Raw genomic sequence first — 20361 nt, 5'->3', positions numbered from 1 at the left:
TCTTATCGGACAATCCGAGCTTCAATAGGCGATGTTAAAGACATATACTTGGAAAATCAGATTTAAAGCTTTTACTTGAAACAATATAAAAGACAATATTTTACATGAATTGATATGGATTAGTTATACAAAATTTGTTGTATTTAAAAAAAAAAAGGAAAAGAAAAAAAAACATTCAAACATTTAACCATGTCATTTTCCAAGGAGTTTTTATTTTTAGTACTTATTATTTCTTGATGTACACATCCATCCATGACAGGAAACAAGACGGGACACCACAGGACTCCTACAACAGGATAGAAGGAGAGACCAAGTGAAAGGCCAAGAACTGAAAAGACCCACACTTTCTCTCTAATTTCTAGAGAGAGAAACAAATACAGTAGAGAGAGAAAGTTTTTATTTGGAAGCAGAAGCAAATTCATTCTTCAAAGATGGAGCTCAAATGATGATATGAAGATAAAAGGCTTGTTTTTTGTCACCAACTCTTTCGTTTCTTCATCACTTCAAATCTCAAACAAATCACACCACCCACAAATTTTTTTTTTTTTTTTTTTTTTTGAAAAAAAAAATCTGGTTCTTATTATTATGCTTTTATTTTCTTTCTTTTCGGTGGGATTTGATTGTTTTCTCTCTTGCTTATTTATTGAGCTCCAAATCTTTAAACATCATCATCATCAAGATTTCTTGAAAACTGTTCTCATTCTTGTTAATTTATTGTTTTTTTTTTGGTCAATTTAAAGCTCATTTTGAACACATCTCAAAGCTCCAAATCTCAAAAACCCATAAATATTTATTATTATTTTTGAAACAAAAGCTATCTTGATTACTCGAAAGCTGTTCTTGTTCTTATTATGTTTGTTAATTTCTCATTTTCTTTATGTGTTTAATGAAATTTCCCTTTTTGGAACTGAAAATAATCATGATTTGAACCCATCTGAAAGCTAAAAAATCTTGATAACCCAAAAAAATGTGTTATTATTTTGTTTTTGTGTAAATAATTTTTTGTTTTCTCGATGAACAGATGATGAGAGGTATGCCATTTGAAGTTGCAGCTTTTCAAGCTTTAACAGGATCTAATAATAAGTTTAAAGAAGGCTGTTTTGGCAGCAACAATAGTAATGAACCCATCTCTGTTCTCGATACACGGCGGAGTCCAAGCCCTTCCACCTCAACCTCCACCTTATCCTCCTCCTTCGGTGGCGGTGGTAATGGCTGCACCACCACCGCTGCTCCATCGCTAGGTGTCCCTGACCCTGACATTAACAACCACCATCACCTTCAACAAAAATGGCCGGATTCTGTTCCGCAGGAAATGTGCATGTCTGGGTCTCTGGCAAATATTAGCGGTGAAGGTGGCCGGAAAGATGAGTGGTCGGAGCTACAACCCATCCCGGCGGAATTTGAGCTTCAACAACGAAGATTCGGAGTTGGATTGGAAGATTGGGAAAGCTTGTTATCTGAATCAGCGGCTTCTCCGGCACAAGACCAGTCTCTTCGGTGGATCTCCGGCGACTTTGATGACACATCTTTGAGTCTTCAACAGCTCTTGCAGAGCAACCAAATTGACCAAAATGCCCCTCCCGCCACCACCGTTTCTGAAACTCCGGCGCCTCCAAATTTTCACCCACAAAACCCACTGTTCTTCCCCTTCTCTAACCCTGATCAAAACCCCCCTCCACATCTAACGCCACCGCCGCAGATACAGTTCCACCATCATCAGGGTCTCCTAAAAGCTCCGGTCTTTCACCAGGGTCTTCAGAAATCTCCGGTGTTCCATCAAAATGTTCAGAAACCTCCTGCTTCCGATCTGGGGCTTCAGAAGGCTTCGGTTAATCAGGGTTTTCAGAAAGTTGCGATTTCGAATCCGGGTCACGAGTTACAGCTCAAGAAACCATTAATGGTCCCCGGAACAAAACAAGGACCACCGGCCCACCAGCAGCACCACCACCCCCAGCAGCAGCAGCAAAACCAGCTTATCTGTGACCAGCTATTCACCGCGGCTGAGCTAATCCTATCTGGGAACTTCACACACGCGCAAGGGATATTGGCGCGGCTCAATCACCAGTTCTCCTCGGCTCCGGCACCACATAAGCCTTTACAAAGGGCGGCTTTTTATTTCAAGGAAGCAATGGGATCTCTAATCTCAAATTCAAATCCCAACAAAATCACTCAACCCTTTAATGGCGTCTTCAAGATGGGAGCTTATAAATTGTTTTCAGAAGTTTCTCCGATCATTCAGTTCATAAACTTCACTTCAAATCAAACAATTCTCGAGGCTCTTGGTGATGCTAAAAACATTCACATCATTGATTTTGATATCGGATTCGGTGCACAATGGGCTTCCTTCATACAAGAGCTTCCATTAAAAAACAACAATGGCGGCGGTGGTCCCTGTTCTTTGAAAATCACTGCTTTCGCGTCACCTTCAACCCACCATCCAATCGAACTTGGACTCATGCACGAAAACTTATCACATTTCGCTCATGAAATCGGGATTTCATTCGAGCTTGAAGTTGTGAACTTTGATTCTTTCGATCCAAGGTCGTTTTCAGTATCCGGGAATGAAGCCATTGCTGTTAATTTCCCAATCTGGTCGGCTTCCACCCACTTATCCGCCATTCCTTCCATTCTCCATTTCGTGAAGCAACTCTCCCCAAGAATCGTGGTTTCACTAGATCGTGGGTGTGAAAGGACGGATCTACCCTTCCCACATTATCTTCTCCAGGGTCTCCAGTACTACGAAGTTCTCTTAGACTCCATTGATGGTGGCAATGTTGTTTCAGAGATATCAAACAAGATCGAAAGGTTCCTTTTCCAGCCTCAAATCGAAAGCATGGTGTTGGGAAAACTTCAAATCCCTGAACCAATGCCCCATTGGAGGTCACTTTTTACGGCTGGAGGATACTCCCCTGTTCTTCTAAGTAATTTTGCAGAAACTCAAGCAGATTGCGTGGTGAAGAGGATGCAAATTCAGGGATTTCATATTGAAAAGAAACAGGCATCGCTTGTTCTTTGTTGGCAGAATCGAGAACTGATGACTGCTTCAGCTTGGAAGTGCTGAAATTGGATTTTAATGGAAGATATATAAAGATCTAGAGAGGTTTTAACGACAACAACTTTCAGCTCTTTTGATCATCATCATCATCATCAACAACTCTGAATAAATATTTGAATTAATGTTGTTCTGTGCCTCTCTTCTAATGATCGTGTAGACTGTTTATTGACTAGTAATTGTGTTTTTTTAACATGAAACTTGTTGATTTCGCTGCTTTCATCTGCTTTTATCTGTTTTTTGATGTTGATATTTCATATTTGTGTTTGATGTTTGATGGTGATGGCGCTAAAAAGCGTCAATTTGAATGTTTGAAGATGAGATTATTTGTTTGTTTTTCTACCTTTTTTTTGGGTGTTTAGATGTTAGTTTTTTTACTGGATACATACATTTTTTTTATCAAAGAAACCCAAAAAATAACATTTTTTTTATGGTTAATGACTTATAAGTTATAAGGTAAGATAATTAAGTTTTGTTCATATTTAGTCTTTTTAAGTTTTATTTTTCCTTCATATGTTACAATTGAAATTGTTTGGAATGTTTACATTAGATGGTTGATGTAGGTTTTAGTTGTTCAATGGTAATATTTGAAAAAAAAAAACATAAGATAAACCATCTTTATATACACCAACCGATCATATGAAAAAACAAGTTCAATCATGTGAAAAAAATAAAATAAAAAACCAAATATAATAAAGTCTAAATTATATAAGTTATAAATTCTTATCAATTTGGCTTTATTTATGTTTTTCTTTTATTTCTTGAACTGTGTTGTTATTTTCATAGTCTTTAATGGAAAGAACAAATAGGTTAATAGGGTCTTACTTGTTTATCTAAATTTGATTTTTTTTTATTATATAAAAATAGGGCAGGTTGAAAAAATCAACGTAGCCTTTGGTAGGACGTGAAGGGTAATCTCGTCTTCTCACACAACATTATTATTCAAATACCCAATTGCTCATTATACAACACATTTTTTGTGTAATGACGTATTTAAAATTGGATTTATCTTTTTTGCTTGTATTAAACCAGACACGTTAACGTGTTTAATTTATTTAATTTAGAGTATTTTATGTGGATGGTGGTGGTTTTCATCAGATTATTATATAAACATAAAAAATTACTATCTATTATTAAATAAACAATATAGATTATAATATAAATGATAGGAACATGGGACGATAATTTATGTACATTTTAATCTAATAAAATACATTACATGACATCGTTGTCGTTGAAAACAAACTTTTATATAAATCCTTGCCAAACAACCTTGATAATCGTTATAGATTTGGACTAACTCTATATTTAATTACTAATTATCTGTTATTGAATTTGTTTTTGACTTTTAAATAATGATTAGGGTAGAGGGGCTCAATCCCTCCCACCCATCTCAAACCCATTATCACATTAGTTTTTTTTCCCTTCATTTTTTTCATTTTCCATGATTGGTTTATTTATTTTTACTTCAAATATTACCGATACTATGATATTTTGTCTGATGTTTATTGTTTATTTCTTTACATGTTTATTTTGTTAATGCTAAAAGTTCGGTTCCTATTGATTTGACCAAATTTTTGCTTTCAAAAAAGAAATATCAAATAGTCAATCTCACATAAGTCGTGTGTTTATGTTGTAACACATATAATAAAAACATCGCTTTATCTTTGAAACTTCCCATTCAATACTATGTTCATGCTATAATATATTCAATCATATCATACAATTTGTCATAGCTAAAGTTACTTGATTTTCCATGTATGTATTGAAATTTGACTATAAAAGTTGTTTATAGTTTTTATGCAATCTATGAATGTGTTTATGTTTGGTAAATTTTTTAAACTTATGTTGTTAAATTAGAATTTAGTGTTTTTATTTACATAAAAGTATTTATATTAAAATAGAAAAAGAAATCCGCGATTCCCTGCTACGGATCCCCGATACCCGTTGAAGGTGGCATAGAGATTCATTTATAATCCCCGATGGGGATCGAGATGGGTAAGGGGATTTGAATAAGGTTTCGGGCAGTGGTGGACGCCTAAGATTTGACTAGCTGTGACACTAAAGAATAATAATGACACTGATATTTCGAAGGCGTGTTACCTAATAGAAAAAAAAATAAAAAAAAATACACTCTCGGGTTGAATTGAAGTAATGGCCCTGGACACCCCCCTCATATGTCCACCAATGGTTTCAGGGATGGAGATGTCTATACATAATGAGTTATGTTGTGCAATACAATGCATGATTTCAAGCAAACCAAAGTTTAGGGAGCTGATACCTGTAGAACCGGTTATTACTAATTTCTTCATTGTAGGTTTATGAAGCATAAAGTCATTAGTCAATATGATGTCATTACCAATTCTTCCCTTTTGGTCTATCAACCTTTGGATAATTAGGCACTATGATGTCATTATCAATTGTTCCTTCATTTAGCCTTTGGGTCACTAGCCATTATGATGCAATTACCGATTCTTCTCTTCAGGTCTATTATCCTTTAGATCATTAGGTACTATGATGTCATTACCAATTATTTCCTTCAAGTCTATTAACATTTAAGTCACTAGGCACTATAACGTCATTTCTGATTCTCACCTTCGAGTGTATTAAAATTTGGGTCATTAGACACTATGATGCCATTACCGATTCTTCCCTTCAAATCTATTAACATGTGGTCCATAGACACTATGATATCATTGTCAATTCTCCCCTTAAGGTCTATTAACCTTTGGATAATTAGGCACTATTATGCCATTACCGATTCTTCACTTAAGGTATATTATCGTTTAGATCACTAGGAACTACGATGTTTTACCGATTCTTCACTTATGGTACATTAACCTTTGGATCATTTGGAACTATGGTGCATTAGGCTGGAGGGAGTGGTGCCGCATTCCCTCGTTTTGCCACAATTTCTTACCACACTCAAGGAGTAGTATTCCATAAAAAGAGAAAAGAGAAAGAAGAGAGAGATAGAGAGAGGGAGGAAGAGTGAGAGAGAAAGGAGCACTCCCATTTTTGGCCACACACCCCAAACCGCATAGGCGGCGGTGTTCACTGCGGTTTCACATGCCACGTAGGTTGAAACTGATTGGTTTTGGTATACTACAACATCCTATGGTGCGCATACAACCCTAAATGCTTTGGATCTATGTTTTCTCTAATTATACATTCATATAACATTCATATATATATATATATATATATATATATATATATATATATATATATATATATATATATATATGACTAAATTTGATTAAAAACTCAATCTAAGTTTTTTAGATTTTGAAATGAAGTATAAATTCCTCTCCCTTAATTATAGCAAAACAACTTTTCAAACCCACAACTTTGCAAATTGAAACTTTTGTTTTCTATAATTAACATTGCTAACTTGCAACTCCTACCATAATAATTATGCTCCCACTAGCACAATAATTATTATCTTACTAGCATAACACTTATGCTCCCACTAGCTTTGACATGTACCCAGAAATCAGCTGGATTTCTAGAAATCAATACTCATTGAATTTCATTACCAAAGTTCAGATTTCTGATACGAGATGCTTCGATAAGACTTTATCTAGGCTTCTCAAAATCATACACATTTTCTTAGATAGCTCACATGCGTGTCTTAACAATTTTAGAACTTACATCAATAAGTCTCAAATGTTTAGACCCTTTTCCATTTCTCACAATTCAAATTATGAAGAGGGATGTCGTAATCATAATTGAATCGGAGAATGCAAATATCATAATTGTATCTCCTTAAAATCTACTTAGTGAAAGCGTTTCCTCACAATCATTTTCATGAATTGGAGAGAAACCTTATGACACTTAGATTTTATGGTGTTTGTGTTCCTATCCATGTGAATTTCTCATAACCATAATCACAAGACAAGGTTAGTGACAAATCCAAACTCATATGGACTGAACTTGTTCAATCTTAATTTCTTGCCACCTGGCAGCACAAGGGCCTGCCATCGCTTCTAATTTGTTATGCAAACAACTGAGAACTCATAGAACTCACATGCATAGTCAACCAACTGGAATGGCACAAAAATAAGAATATGTCAACACGATAGGTTACAAACCTCAAGTCGTGTGCTAGTGTTTAACAATAGGTTTATTCTTGATTAGTTCTTGAAACTTGTCAAGATCTTTAAGTCTCCCAATGACCTCTTGATATATAAGATTCTCTTGTCATGAACCATTCCTTGACAAACAAATATTCAAGAGTTAGTGCGGATTCTAATCAAGACTAACGCTTCACACCATTGGCCTTAGTCGGTCTTTGTCTTATCCAAAACATCACAAATTACCAATTTCAAATGTACAAGAGTAGAAAACATTTTACTCTACATTTTATAAGTGTTATAAACCTTTCTTAAGATTATGTCACTCAAGGCTCAATCTTGGAGTATGACTCTAAGACTCGATTTGGAACGAAGTATGATTCACCTTTTTGATTTAACCATTCCAACAATTCACGATTCCTCTTCTTAGCCATAGAAATGCACTAAGATGACCTTAGAGGATCAATTGTGATATGGTTTTCATAATCATTAAGATGATCATAAAACACGATACTAAAGTACTCTCCCATATTTTCAGATTGGAGAAACTTTTTATCTTTTTGCCTAATTTGATTCTTCTCATTCGTTCTGCCATACATTGAAACTTTTCCAATGTTCAGAATTATACTTAAACTTGTAAGCATAACCATATTTACTAAACTTTAGTAAATCATGATGAATAGTCTTATCGTTCTTTGTGGTGGACCTGACCAACGCATACCCAGTGTACCCAATCCCCTAGTCCTTCAATTGATTTACATATACATGTGAACAAGGAATTAGTCTTAATTTCCCAAAGATGAAGGTTCTCATTCATCACACAATACAAGTTGCATGATTCCAAGTTTCTATCCAACTGAAACTTGGGTGATAAGAATCTTTCCTTATTTGGTAAATTATGACACTACCACAAACGAAAGAATCAAATCCATGTCGAACATTGCTAGAATATACATAAACATCAATTTTCACAAAAGCCATTGTAAGGAGATATAAAATAAAACAAAATCAAAATTTTATTTATTTATAAAACGTGGAAACTTTTCCTTACAATGTAGTTACAAATGAAAACTATGTTTCTAAATATTTCTAAGCAATCTATCATAACTCTTAAGCAGCATCTGAAGAATCTGATCATCGAACCATGCGATCGAAATCCATTTCTTCGCGATCAGACTCAACTTACTCTTCTTTTAAGCTTCCTTTGATTCTATAAAACAACAAAATGTAATTGCATTACATCATGTATTAAGAATCTCCGAATAGGAACTTAATAGAGTTAGATAGTGGATTTTACCTGAAGTAGAGTCATACACTCTGACTTTACCATCCTCGTGGTCCTTCAGGTAGATACGGCTGCTTCGCAACCAATGCCCCTTCTCTTGGCATATGGACTCTTTGGAATGGTACACGAGACTATCTCAGACTTAGCCTTTCTCTTTACCATTTGGTCAAATGACTTGACCATGGCCGATCCCTTTCCACTGGGAAGAGAAAGCTTTTCTGAACTTCCAATGTTACCATTGTCAATTGTCATGGAAGTTTGGGAAGTAGATCTTCCAATCAAATTTGCTTTTACCAGTGCGCCAAATCATTGCTAATTCAGCAGCAACAAGCAAATAGGTAAGATCAATAAGGGTCATGTCGTGGTCTGTCACATAGTAGTCCTTAATGAACTCACTAAATGACTCGGAAAGTGATTGAAGAACCCATTCAACAGCCAACTTCTTTGAGACTTCGACACCCAACTCTCCCAGCTTGTCAATATGTAACTTCATCTTCAAGACGTGAGCACATACAAACTTTCCTTCCTGCCAATAGGGCTTTGAGTGACCTTGAACTTGTGGGTTAGGAAGAATAATTGGAGGAGGTGGAGGAAGTGAAGTTCCACTACAGCACGAAGAAGGGATTAATCTTTCACCTTGATCGCCTTGTGGAAAATCATCTTTATGAAGAAAGTTTTTTTAAAAGATTCGGGAAGACCATAGTTGTCTGAACTAGACATTTATAATGGGAGAAATTAAAGTTTAGTTGATTTTAGTCCTTAATATAACACCCAAAATGAAATATTAAGGCTAGGACCCAACACATTATTTTACAATTCGGAAGAGGGATGCCGTAATCCAAATTGAAAAATATTTGAAGGTAGGTAAATGACGATTTACCAATTTCCACCATGAAAAACGAAATTGATTATTAAGTTTTAAATGGATTGAAATTCCTAGATCCTTTGAGATTCATTGAACTATTCAATGGCATGTTTAAATCTCGATTGTGCCCTTCAAGTTTGTGACTGGGATGTCGAGGATCACAAACAAGGTGTGAATAACCATGCAAATTAGCTTGGTACACCCAATGTTACAACCACCTAATCAATGTGCTGGTTAACCACATATGCTCCATTGATCTATGATTAACATCAAGCTACCATTTTCCACACACTGTCAGTCCCAGGTTAGTGTGTCGGTTAACCACACACGCTCCACTAACGATTTAACAAGGTGCAAAGTGCAATTTCATGGAGTATCACCATTTTCACATTTTTCCTAAAGTAACTAAGATTGAGAGTTTAATAAAAGTTTAGTTACTTTATAATTATCATTATACTTATAATGAGAATTAATATCCTATCCTACCCGTTCGGCTAACGACCCTCCACTAGTCAAAGAAGCGGTGGGTGAGAGTGGACACCCATTAAACTGCCATTTTATAGGCAGTAACCTTATACCCCCTTATAGACTGGCTTCGTGAATGAGGCCTACTAACGGTAAGACTGACTTTACTCTTATACATATATGTATAAATATTAAACCTATAATATTATAATAGTATAAGGGTTGAATTTTAAACTTTTAAAATTCTAGGGTTTGTAGCTAAATGTTTCAAAGTAAGACTTTGCATTTACAAATTCCAAAACTTGAGGGCAACTTTTGAACTATTCAAAAACTTTTGGAATCCATAACGTATGAGTTTAATATAAGTTTTATGAAAAGACTCTTGACATTCCATAACTTAAGGACAAGTTGTGGAGTTCATAAAATCATTGATGTAAAAGACTCTAAGTTCCATAACTTGAGGACAAGTTATGGAAGACTTAAAACCATTTTATGATGACATTTAAAAATGTGACTTTTCACTCTCCATAACTTGAGGACAAGTTATGGATTTCATAAAAAACATTTAGATCAAAAATTGTAACTAACAAAATCAAACAATTTGCCTATGATTTAATTAAACTCACAAATTAAGATAATTCATATCAAACAAGTTTCAAGAAATTAGCCTAATCATATAAACTAATACAAATCATGAAACTTTGACAATTATCTTTTATTTGGATGAGGATAATCATTACCATAGCAACAAAATCAAATTTTATGAACAAAAACATTTTGTGGTAATGATCCTAATCCAAAACAGGCCAAAAAAACGATTTTTTTTTTCACTGAACAGTCACCACCTCGTGGTGATCAGGCAGATTCCAAAAAAAATGATTTTTTTTGCTTTAAAAAACAATAAGCATCAAGTATAATAGAAAACAACCCTAAGCTTTGATACCACTGATGAGTTTTGGTATACTACAACATCCTATGATGCACATACAACCCTAAATGCTTTGGATCTATGTTTTCTCTAATTGTACATGTAATATTGTTTCCAAAGCATTAAGCCTACAACTAGCATACAAAATGATATAATCAACACAAAAGGGAGTTATTGGGTTACCTATTTTGTTGTAGCTTGTAGAACTTCTTGAGTTTGGCCTTTAAGAACTTAGTGCCCCAAGTGTTGCACCTCAAATGGAATCACAAAACACCACCAACAATGGAGCTTGTAGCTTGTAGAACTTCTTGAGTTATTGGGTTACCTATTTTGTTGTAGCTTGTAGAACTTCTTGAGTTTGGCCTTTAAGAACTCCGAAACGTTTACATGTTAGTTCTAATTTCGTAATCGTACGCTTAGAATCCTACACACATAAGGTTTCCAGATCCGGTCGGCAACAGACCATAGATCCAATCAAATAATGGCATATATGGCAAACATATAGCATTTAGCACATAAAAACATTTTAGGCATCTTTACTAAAATAAACTAGTGCTCGTGTCTAAAATATGGTAGACACTCATCTCACAATCATCACTTAGCATTCTAAGTTTAAGTCTAGAAATCCTACAATTTCTTAGTTCGCTTAAACTAATGCTCTGATACCAACTGTGACATCCCCTAATTTCTCGGCCAGAAAAGACCGATTTCGTTTATGCTTTTTAAAATAAAATCAGAGTAATCCTTTTAAAAGTTGTTGCGGAATTTGTTCCCATAAAAACATGATAATTATAGTATCAAATCATTTCTGAAGAAATGTATTTTATTCACTTAAACCATTGGGATGTCATCGTCAATATAGAAACATAAGCATAAACAGAACTTACACTCACTTACACTAGTGATCTACATCTCTTTTAATATCTCAGTGTAAAGTAACTTCGTATCAATACCTGTGATACAAACAAACTGAGTGGGTCAGGCTTGGGAGCCTGGTGAGCATATAGGGTTTTCAACCCACAATAAATAATTTATTATGCTTAAACATCAAACAATCAACCCAATTACCCAATCCCCATTATCTTATTTATTTCTTAAGGATTTACCCTAAGAATCAAATCTCAGTCATTCCTAAGGATTCATCCTAAGGAATAGGCACGAAGTCCATCGCTGCCCAAGGTTCATACAACAGGCACTATGTCACATAGTTGCCGGGTTTATACAATATGCACTACGTCTCATAGTCGCTAAGGTTTATACAATAGGCACTACGTCTCATAGTCGCCAGGGTTTATACAATAGACACTACGTCTCATAGTTGCCAGGGTTTATACAATAGGCACGAAGTCACATCGTCACCAGGGTTTATCTAATAGGCACGAAGTCACATCGTCGCCAAGATTTATACAATAGGCACTAAGTCCATAGCTGCCAACATACTAAATCCGTAGCTACCAACGTACATCTATACTGTACAAAATTCATAGCTACCAACGTACATCTATACTGTACTTCTATCCCTCATACTTTATCTACCCATGTTTTACCCAACATATTTGAAGATAAAATATATATACATTTTAAATCATTTTAAACATGTATAAAACATTCATTCAACATCCATCTCGAATAAACAAACAACATATATACACATATCACGTATTTTATATAAAATACTTCATATCTATGTGTAAGATGAAAGTGACTATACACTCATCTGATTTAATGAAAATCGGGCAGCAATTCGTTTCCTAAAACGATCGTTTCTAATAAAGCCGGGAGTTTTATTGAGAAACCAGGCTCTACGAAAGGTCGGGCTTCAAAACCAAAAAAATAAATTTTCCGGGCTTCTCGGGCTCTTCGTGGCGTATTCCGGGGGTTATGATCGATACCGGGGCTTTGGGGGATGCTAAGATGAAGAAAATATGAAGAAAGGGGCTAAATATGGCAAAATTCCAAATCTAACCGGGAAGGCTCGCATACCCCTTCTATTTATAGGGGTCCGAAGTCGGTTCCGGTGGCGGGGTCCGCAGACGAGGGTCCGCAGGTGGTTGCACGTGGGTTGCGCATGCGAGGCCTCGGTGTCGCCTCCTGATTGGACCGCGGCCTAGGGTCCGAAGCAGCGAAGAGAAGACACGTGTTACCATCTGCGAGGTTCGGAGGCTAAGGCGGTGCGAGGCTCGGTCCAGCTGCGAGCTTCGGATTGGGCCTCCCTTCGGTCGAATCAGAATCCGACACGCAGCTACTGTTCATGCGAGGGAAGGCGACACGTGGCTTCGCATGAATCACTAATTTCGGACACGTGGCACTCTTTCAACGAAGGTGACGTGGCCGAAGCCACCTATGCGAAATTTCTCGGTTTTCGCGCCAAAACTTCTAAAATCCATAACTTTCGCATACGAGCTCTGTTTTTGACGTTCTTTATATGCACGCGTAGGTAAAATTACGCTCTACAACTTTTGTTTAGACTTCGTCGGCTAATTTTGACTTTCATTTTTATATTATTATTTTTAACAGACCGGGACAGGAAATCCGTTAAAAATTCATAACTTCTTCATCTGACGTCCGTTTTTGTCAGGCTTTTTACCGTTGTGCTACTATTTACGAGACCTTCGATTCTCGTTTAGGTCGTGTCGGCTAAAAATCACTCGATCTAAAATTCGAGTTTTTAGCTGTCTACTGCTAAGCTGAAACTTCGAAAAATCATAACTTCTTCATACGAAGTCAGATTTGGGCGTTCTTTTTATACTTACTCTCGGTTTAACGAACACTACAAGTTTCGTTTAGATCACTAAGGCCAAAAAGTAGTTTATCGAAAACTCACTTTTTACGACATTCGGCCCCCTTGCCGGTTTGTAGTGAAACTCCGACAGGTCATAACTTCTTCATTATAACTCGGATTTCGGCATTCTTTATATATCCGTAATCCTTGTCACGCCCAATACAAGTTTCTTAATAGATATCGGCTTTATCTAAAATTTAATTTTTGACGCTCATTTTTTATTCTTAATTAATTAAGCCGTAATAATTAAGTATAAAACACATAAAACACATAATATTCACATAATTCCTTTTCATTTCTCCAAAATGAGTCACAAAGGTTAACCTAGACTATTATGTTAATATTAATGCCTAGCCTAGAAACACGGGCATTACACAACCCAAATGGACCATGCTACTCTCGGGTCAAGTACATACCAATTATAGTTATGAACTTAGACACCTAATCCAACAGAAACCACACTCCACTTCGTCTGGTCTTACTGTTTCTTCAGGACTCTTAACCTTTAGGTCACTAGGATCTATGATGCCATTACCAATTCTTCCTTTAAAGTTTATTAACCTCTAGGTTATTAGGCATTATGGTGTCATTATCGTTTCTTACAAATTTATGTAGATATTTTAATTATACCTTTCTCCAAGTTTATATGTTTGTCTTTTGTGTTGTAAACGTTTTTGTTGAAAAGTAATTTTAGTGTTGCTCTTATTTTACCTAAGAACTTAAAATATTTTCAAATTGTTTCGTTAACATATTTGAACTATCCTATAAGTTTTTGGATGTGTTTTCAATTGCTTCTTTCTCATCACTTATTCCTTCAAGCTCAATTTTTTTTTGTTATCCTCACCTCATAAATCATTTCACTTAACTTGATTTCATAAGAATCCACCACCTTCGTTATCGTTCATACAAATATGTTAATTAATGTTTTGAAATATTGTGAAAAAATTATTCAAAACTGTAACAAACAAGTTTGATGGCTCTAAAGAACCTAAATTTTATTGTAGTTGCACTATTGCATGTTCAAATCAAGGTTGTCAAAATTGTGATCTTAATTGTAGGATCGTACGATCTGTAACATCTTGAAAACCAGAATATATATTTTTTTCTAAAATAAACAAGTACCACAGTTCTAAAATTTATCTAAAACCATCACAATGTATAATTGTTATGTCATCAGAGTACAATATCAAAAATACGGAAATAACAGGAGAGAATGTGGTGCCATCAGGCCGGCCCCTTCTCCTTAGTACCGGAAGTACCTGAAACCATAAACACAAACTGTAAGCAAATCCTTTGTGAGTTTTCCCAAAGTACTACATACCAATAAACAATTAATTCTATGGGCCAAATCATAGTATTACAATTATTGCCGAGGGCCAAATCCCAGTCTTACATACAGGTGCCAGGGGCCAGATCCTGGTCTTTCATACAATTGCCAGCGGTCAGATCCTGGTCTTCCATATAATTGCCAGGGGCCACATCCTGGTCTTTCATGCACATTTCACACAAATAATTCGCATACTGTAACGCAAAGGAAGGGCCAGATTTAGTGCCTTTGACCAATTGGTACATTGAGAAACTCACATCCCAATCTAAATAATAGTTGATGAGGTCCCGACTCCAAAACTCAGATCTAACCGACTCCTAACCATCAAAGACAAATCCTCAAATATAATCCAGAATACCCAAAATACCCCTTATGGGTGAAACTAAGTCAGACGGTTAAAAGGTCAAGAAAAGTCAAGTCAGCTGACCGCCACATCGTGGTACCCTTGTACCACGTCGTGGTGCCGAATGCGACAAAACAGTTGCGATCCGCCCCGCCACCACGTCGTGGTGGCCTTGCCACGTCGTGGTAACGAGATTTTCAGCAGCTTAATGCATTCGACCACTTTCTTTGATTCCAAAGGGTCTCAAACTCAGATCTGGTCCAAAATAGGGTCTAGATGGCTAAAGTTTCCAACTTTATCCAACAGAACCCTCCAAAATGTTTAGATCTCAACTTTAAGATTCAAAACACTTCATGGCTTAAGCAATAATCATCCAATCCAAGATGTTACTTAACCAAAAGCTTTAAAAGAGTCTCTAACATCAAACACACCATAAAAATTGATGATTTTTAGTCATGCATGTCCAATGCATGTCTTAAACTCTTATTAGGTCAAAATATGGCAAAAAGGCCAAGATTCCATGCATGGTCTCAAAACTCGATTCTAGGTTAGATCCCAAGAGTCAAATGCTCCAAATGGCATGGAGATTCATAAAGTTGAAAACTTTATGAAGTTTAACCATCCAAGGCAACAAAACATAGAGAAAAATGGGCAAAATCCATAGATCTATCCATTAACTCAACAAGGTGAAGACTTTATACCTCCTTGAGATGCTAGAGGAAGGCAAACTCCTAGATCTTCTTTGCTTTGAACTCCCCAAGTGATCTTCTACCACCTTCTTTTTTCACAAGCACCAAAAACATACTCTTTAAGGCTAAAAAATCACACAAGGGATCTAGGGTTTGCAAGGGACGATTTGGAGAGATTGAGGCTGATGGGAGGGAGGCTAGGAGGGGTTAAGGATCTTTAAATAGGGCTCAACCCTTAACTTTAGGGTTTTTCTCAAATAGCCACCACCACGCCGTGGCAAAATCACCACGTTGTGGTGGTTCATTAAACCCCCGCTGCCCAAAACTCTTCGCCACATCATGGCCCTCAAAGAAACATCACAGACAATCAAAATGATTTCATACCTGGAACCGAGTGTTACACGATCCTACGGTCCTAGGTATGAAAAATGAGTCGGATCGTATACAGTTCATATTTGGGGTAGGATCGCAAGTAAGATCGTAGGATCCTAGAGTTGGGATCCGTTCCGATCCTACCCTCCATTGACTTTTTTTTGAAAAAAAATGAAAAAAATTAATATATATATATATATATATATATATATATATATATATATATATAATAAAATTGTGAATTTTCACTTTAAAAACTTTTACTCTTTACCTATTTACCTATTTACCCTTTTTCTATTGTGACTAATGTTTAGAAGTTTTTATAGGTTTTGAACAGAAGACTGAATATTAGAGATATTTTCATGCTTTAAACTTATAAGTTAAAATTATGTTTTTTTGTAGGATCTTAGGATCCTGATCCCGATCTTACGATCCCCGTCTTGTAAACCCAAAAAGATCCTTCATAAGATCCCGCTAACCTTGGTTCACATAATAGAGCTATCAACACCTCAACTTGAGTAAGGTTCATTGGAGTTGTGCTCATGACAATAACCCTATTCTTTGAGATCATAATATTCTCATAATTTACTTTACCAATCACATGAATTCATTTACTAAGTTGTACTTGATAAACAAAATCGCATGGATTGAAGGTCTTTCAACCCTTAAATATAGCTCCGTCAAGAAGAAGCAATCCTCATAATCGTGTCAACTTCACTTGTCGTGGCCCTTGTACGTCTGATGATGATAAATTTGTATATAATGTTGAGAAACAAGAAAAGATCTAGCGTTGTATATCCAATTTATTTTTACACAAGAAGCGTCATCTATTGTTTTGTGGGGAGAGAGAGAGAGAGAGAGAGAGAGAGAGAAAAGAAAGTATGCTTAGGCTCTGGAAAAGACTAAAATACCTTCATGTGCAAGTCATGTTAAGGAGATTAACGGGCTGCAACATAACGTTCGTTAGGTCAAGGAACCAAGAACTCAACCAAACTATGAAATTTGAGAGGAAAAATTGCAACAAATTAATCTTCTTTACTTAAAGGGGATACTTCAAACCACATCGACGACGCATGTAATTTACTCTCTATACAATATAGTAAAAGCAGAACCTACCACCGTCAACATTAATTCAAATCGATACATGATCTATTAATATACAAATATATTCAAGATAAAATGAAGCTTCATACAATAAAACAAAACATGGAGGAAACTTACACATGCTTAAAATTGAGCTTCACCAAAATGGAAAGGTGGTAATGGTATAGTGTCATTGCCAATTTCACATGTAAATTTAAAATAGGGATAATGACTTGAGAGGGTAAGATACTTTTGACTTTGATCACATTTGGTCACTGAACTTTATTTCGTGCTTTATTAACCATTTAACTTGTTGAATTGTACTAATGTTCCCCTTATGACCGGGTTTAGCCGGTTTTAAAGGATTTATCGATCCTACTTGTACTTTTTATCTTACGTGGCGAAAGAGGTGGCATGTAGGCCCTGATTTGTCGTCTCCTTCTCGTTAAACCTCACCCTGAAGTCTCATTTGGTCCTTAAACTCGACTAGGGCACAAAATTCTCCATCGATCATTCGTCTCTTCAATCGTTCTGTAGAATGGCATCATCTCCAAATCCTACTGATCAGAACTTCATTGTAGTGGATTTCCACTACAATGGTCAGTTTGCACCCAATCCCTTAGTTTACTTTGATCCCGACAGAGCATCAATGCGAGATGTTGACTTCAGTGCGTTTGGGTATGAGCAATTCATGGAATTCCTTCACAAGCTCACCAAATCGAGAAGCAAAGACATCTATTTCTGCCTTCCATAAGAGTCTTTAGGTCTTGGAATTCATACACTGGTGAACGAGGGTGATTACAAGGAATTTTTGGATTTGGCGTATGCTAATGACAAGAGAATGAATGTATATGTGGATCACCATAATGAACCTATCTTCGACTGGATTGAGGCTGAGGAAAGTGAAAGTGAAAATGAAGACTTAGATGAAGATGAGGATTCAGTTATTCAAGATTCATATTCTGTTGATCATGAAGAAGATGATGCTACCTATCCATTTCCAGCAAACAAAACTGCACATGATAGATTTTTAAACATCCTTTGTGAACCTACAGAGAGTGAAGATCAAGATGATGAATACGTGCCACCCCAGTACCCTGTGTATGATGAGAGACAACCATGGGATTAGATGAAACCAATGATAGGTATGCGATTTTCTAACCCTACTGAGCTTAAACATATGTTAAGCAATTATGCAGTTGCTAATGGGTATGATCTATGGTTTGAAAAAAATGACTCTAATAGATTGTTAGTGAAATGTTGCAAAAAGAATAAGTCACCATCTTGCCCTTTCAGACTATGGGCCTCCTGGATGAGTAAAGAAAAGACTTTCCAGATCAAATCTGTAGTGAATGAACATAATTGTTGTAGGGTGTTTAAGTTTGGGTCAATAGTAACTTACAGATGGATAGGGAAACATTTTATGAGTCAAATTATAGAGAACCCAAAAATGAGTGCAAGGAAGATGAAAGCTAAAGTGTCAATGACATTCAACATAAATGTGAGTGTGGGGCAATGCAGAAATGCAAAGAAATTTGCATTACAAGAGATTGAAGGAAGTCTAATTGAACATTATGGGAGATTGTGGTCATATGGTGAGGAAGTTATCAGGTCAAATCCTGGGTCTACTGTGAGGTTGGATGTAGACATCATGCCAGATTCGACAACTCTGTTTTCCAAGTTTTATGTGTGTTTCAAAGCTGTAAGGGATGGTTGGTTAGAAGGGTGTAGGCCTGTAATTGGGCTTGATGGTTGCTTTTTAAAGGGTATAGTTAGAGGAGAAGTTCTTTCAGCTGTTGGGAGAGATGCAAACTCAAACTTCACATGCAAACTCAAAAAATTTAATGAGACATTAAAATGGGTTGTCTCATTAAATTTGCATAGTACTTGTCCTATTTGAAATCTAATCAAACTTCACATGCAAACTCAAAAAATTCCAAACATTTCATTCCAATATTTCCCTTTACAAAATCACATATTCTCTCTCTCTCTCTCTCTCTCTCTCTCTCTCTCTTTTTTTTTTTTTTTTTTTTTTTTTTTTTTTTTTTTTGTTAAAACTATCAAACAAATAATATCTATAGACTATGAAAACAATTTCATTTAATAACTAATTCAATTTATGCAGTTATATCAATTGAATAATATTAATTAACTAATGTTTTTTTTTAAAGTTACGTAATAACTGATCAAACAATGAATAAATTGAAAAATACAAATATAACAAAATGTATTATATGACTACTAGTGTTTGATTATATAATAATGAAAAAACGCATGCATATTTAGACTGTGAAAACAAATTCATATAGCAATTTAAAACTAGGCGGTTTAACATAAATCATAAAAAATAATTTATTTTATTTTGTATTTAGAAAATTATAATCCACCTAATAACATATAGAATAAAAATTATATATGATATAACAAACAAAAAAGATGTCAAATAAAGTGTCTAAATAAAATATTTCATGGAATAATGAATCTATGTATTTTTGTCATTTTGTTTAAGTTTTACAAATAGTTCCATATTTTTGTTAGAGCATTATGTTACACAAATTTTCATCCAACAATTTTACTAAAAGCTTCTAATATGTTGGGATAGTTTTTTTTCATAATAATACTTTTTGTGAGTTTGTATAGTAACGAATTAGTTGTGAGATCCATGTATTACATGGATTAATTTAAAGAAAAAAAAATTAAATATAAATATCAAAATATTTGAGAACTTTGAATTTATAAGAAAATAAGAAAAATAATAAATTATTATAACAATTTTTTTTTTATCTTTTAAATTTAAGTAAATAAAAGAAACTAGTAAGCTTTAATTTTAACAATTTTATTATATTAAAATATTATGTGGAATTTAATAAAATAGAAAAACTCAGAAAATGACATGTGAAAAAAAAATTAATTCAAAATAACCATGAAATGACATTTAACAAATTAAATGAGAGTGTAACAAATGACAAAAAAAACTTTCATTTATTAGTTATGACTATGTCCAAGAGTTTTTTTTTACTTTTTCAAATATTTAAATATTATTTTCTTGGATTTTAGTTTTTATTATAAAATAAAGTAATTTTTAGCTTTGTTT

General features: G+C 35.1%; 2 protein-coding genes across 2 annotated transcripts; both read left to right on the top strand.

Annotated features, from left to right (window-relative positions):
* The first annotated feature begins 244 nt into the window (after nt 1–244).
* Nucleotides 245–3272, top strand: LOC145119162 (scarecrow-like protein 6). The gene is made up of 2 exons (XM_079054787.1): nt 245–463; nt 1022–3272. Exon 2 carries the CDS (start codon nt 1022–1024, stop codon nt 3059–3061), a length of 2040 nt encoding a protein of 679 aa, XP_078910913.1. The 5' UTR covers nt 245–463; the 3' UTR covers nt 3062–3272.
* A 15142-nt stretch (nt 3273–18414) lies between these two features.
* On the top strand, nt 18415–19167 carry LOC145121301 (uncharacterized). Its single transcript, XM_079057072.1, has one exon. It carries the CDS (start codon nt 18415–18417, stop codon nt 19165–19167), a length of 753 nt encoding a protein of 250 aa, XP_078913198.1.
* Nucleotides 19168–20361: the final 1194 nt, after the last annotated feature.

Source organism: Lactuca virosa, chromosome 6 (assembly GCF_052849685.1).
Source record: "Lactuca virosa cultivar CGN04683 chromosome 6, Lactuca_virosa_CGN04683_v6, whole genome shotgun sequence".
NCBI classification, from domain to species: Eukaryota; Viridiplantae; Streptophyta; class Magnoliopsida; order Asterales; family Asteraceae; genus Lactuca; species Lactuca virosa.
Note: the sequence above shows the minus strand (reverse complement) of the source record. Positions and strands in the feature narration are given on the sequence as shown.

Coding starts and splice junctions, on each gene's coding strand:
- LOC145119162 (XM_079054787.1), top strand. CDS start 1,022: ATGATGAGAGGTATGCCATTTGAAGTTGCAGCTTTTCAAGCTTTAACA.
- LOC145121301 (XM_079057072.1), top strand. CDS start 18,415: ATGCGATTTTCTAACCCTACTGAGCTTAAACATATGTTAAGCAATTAT.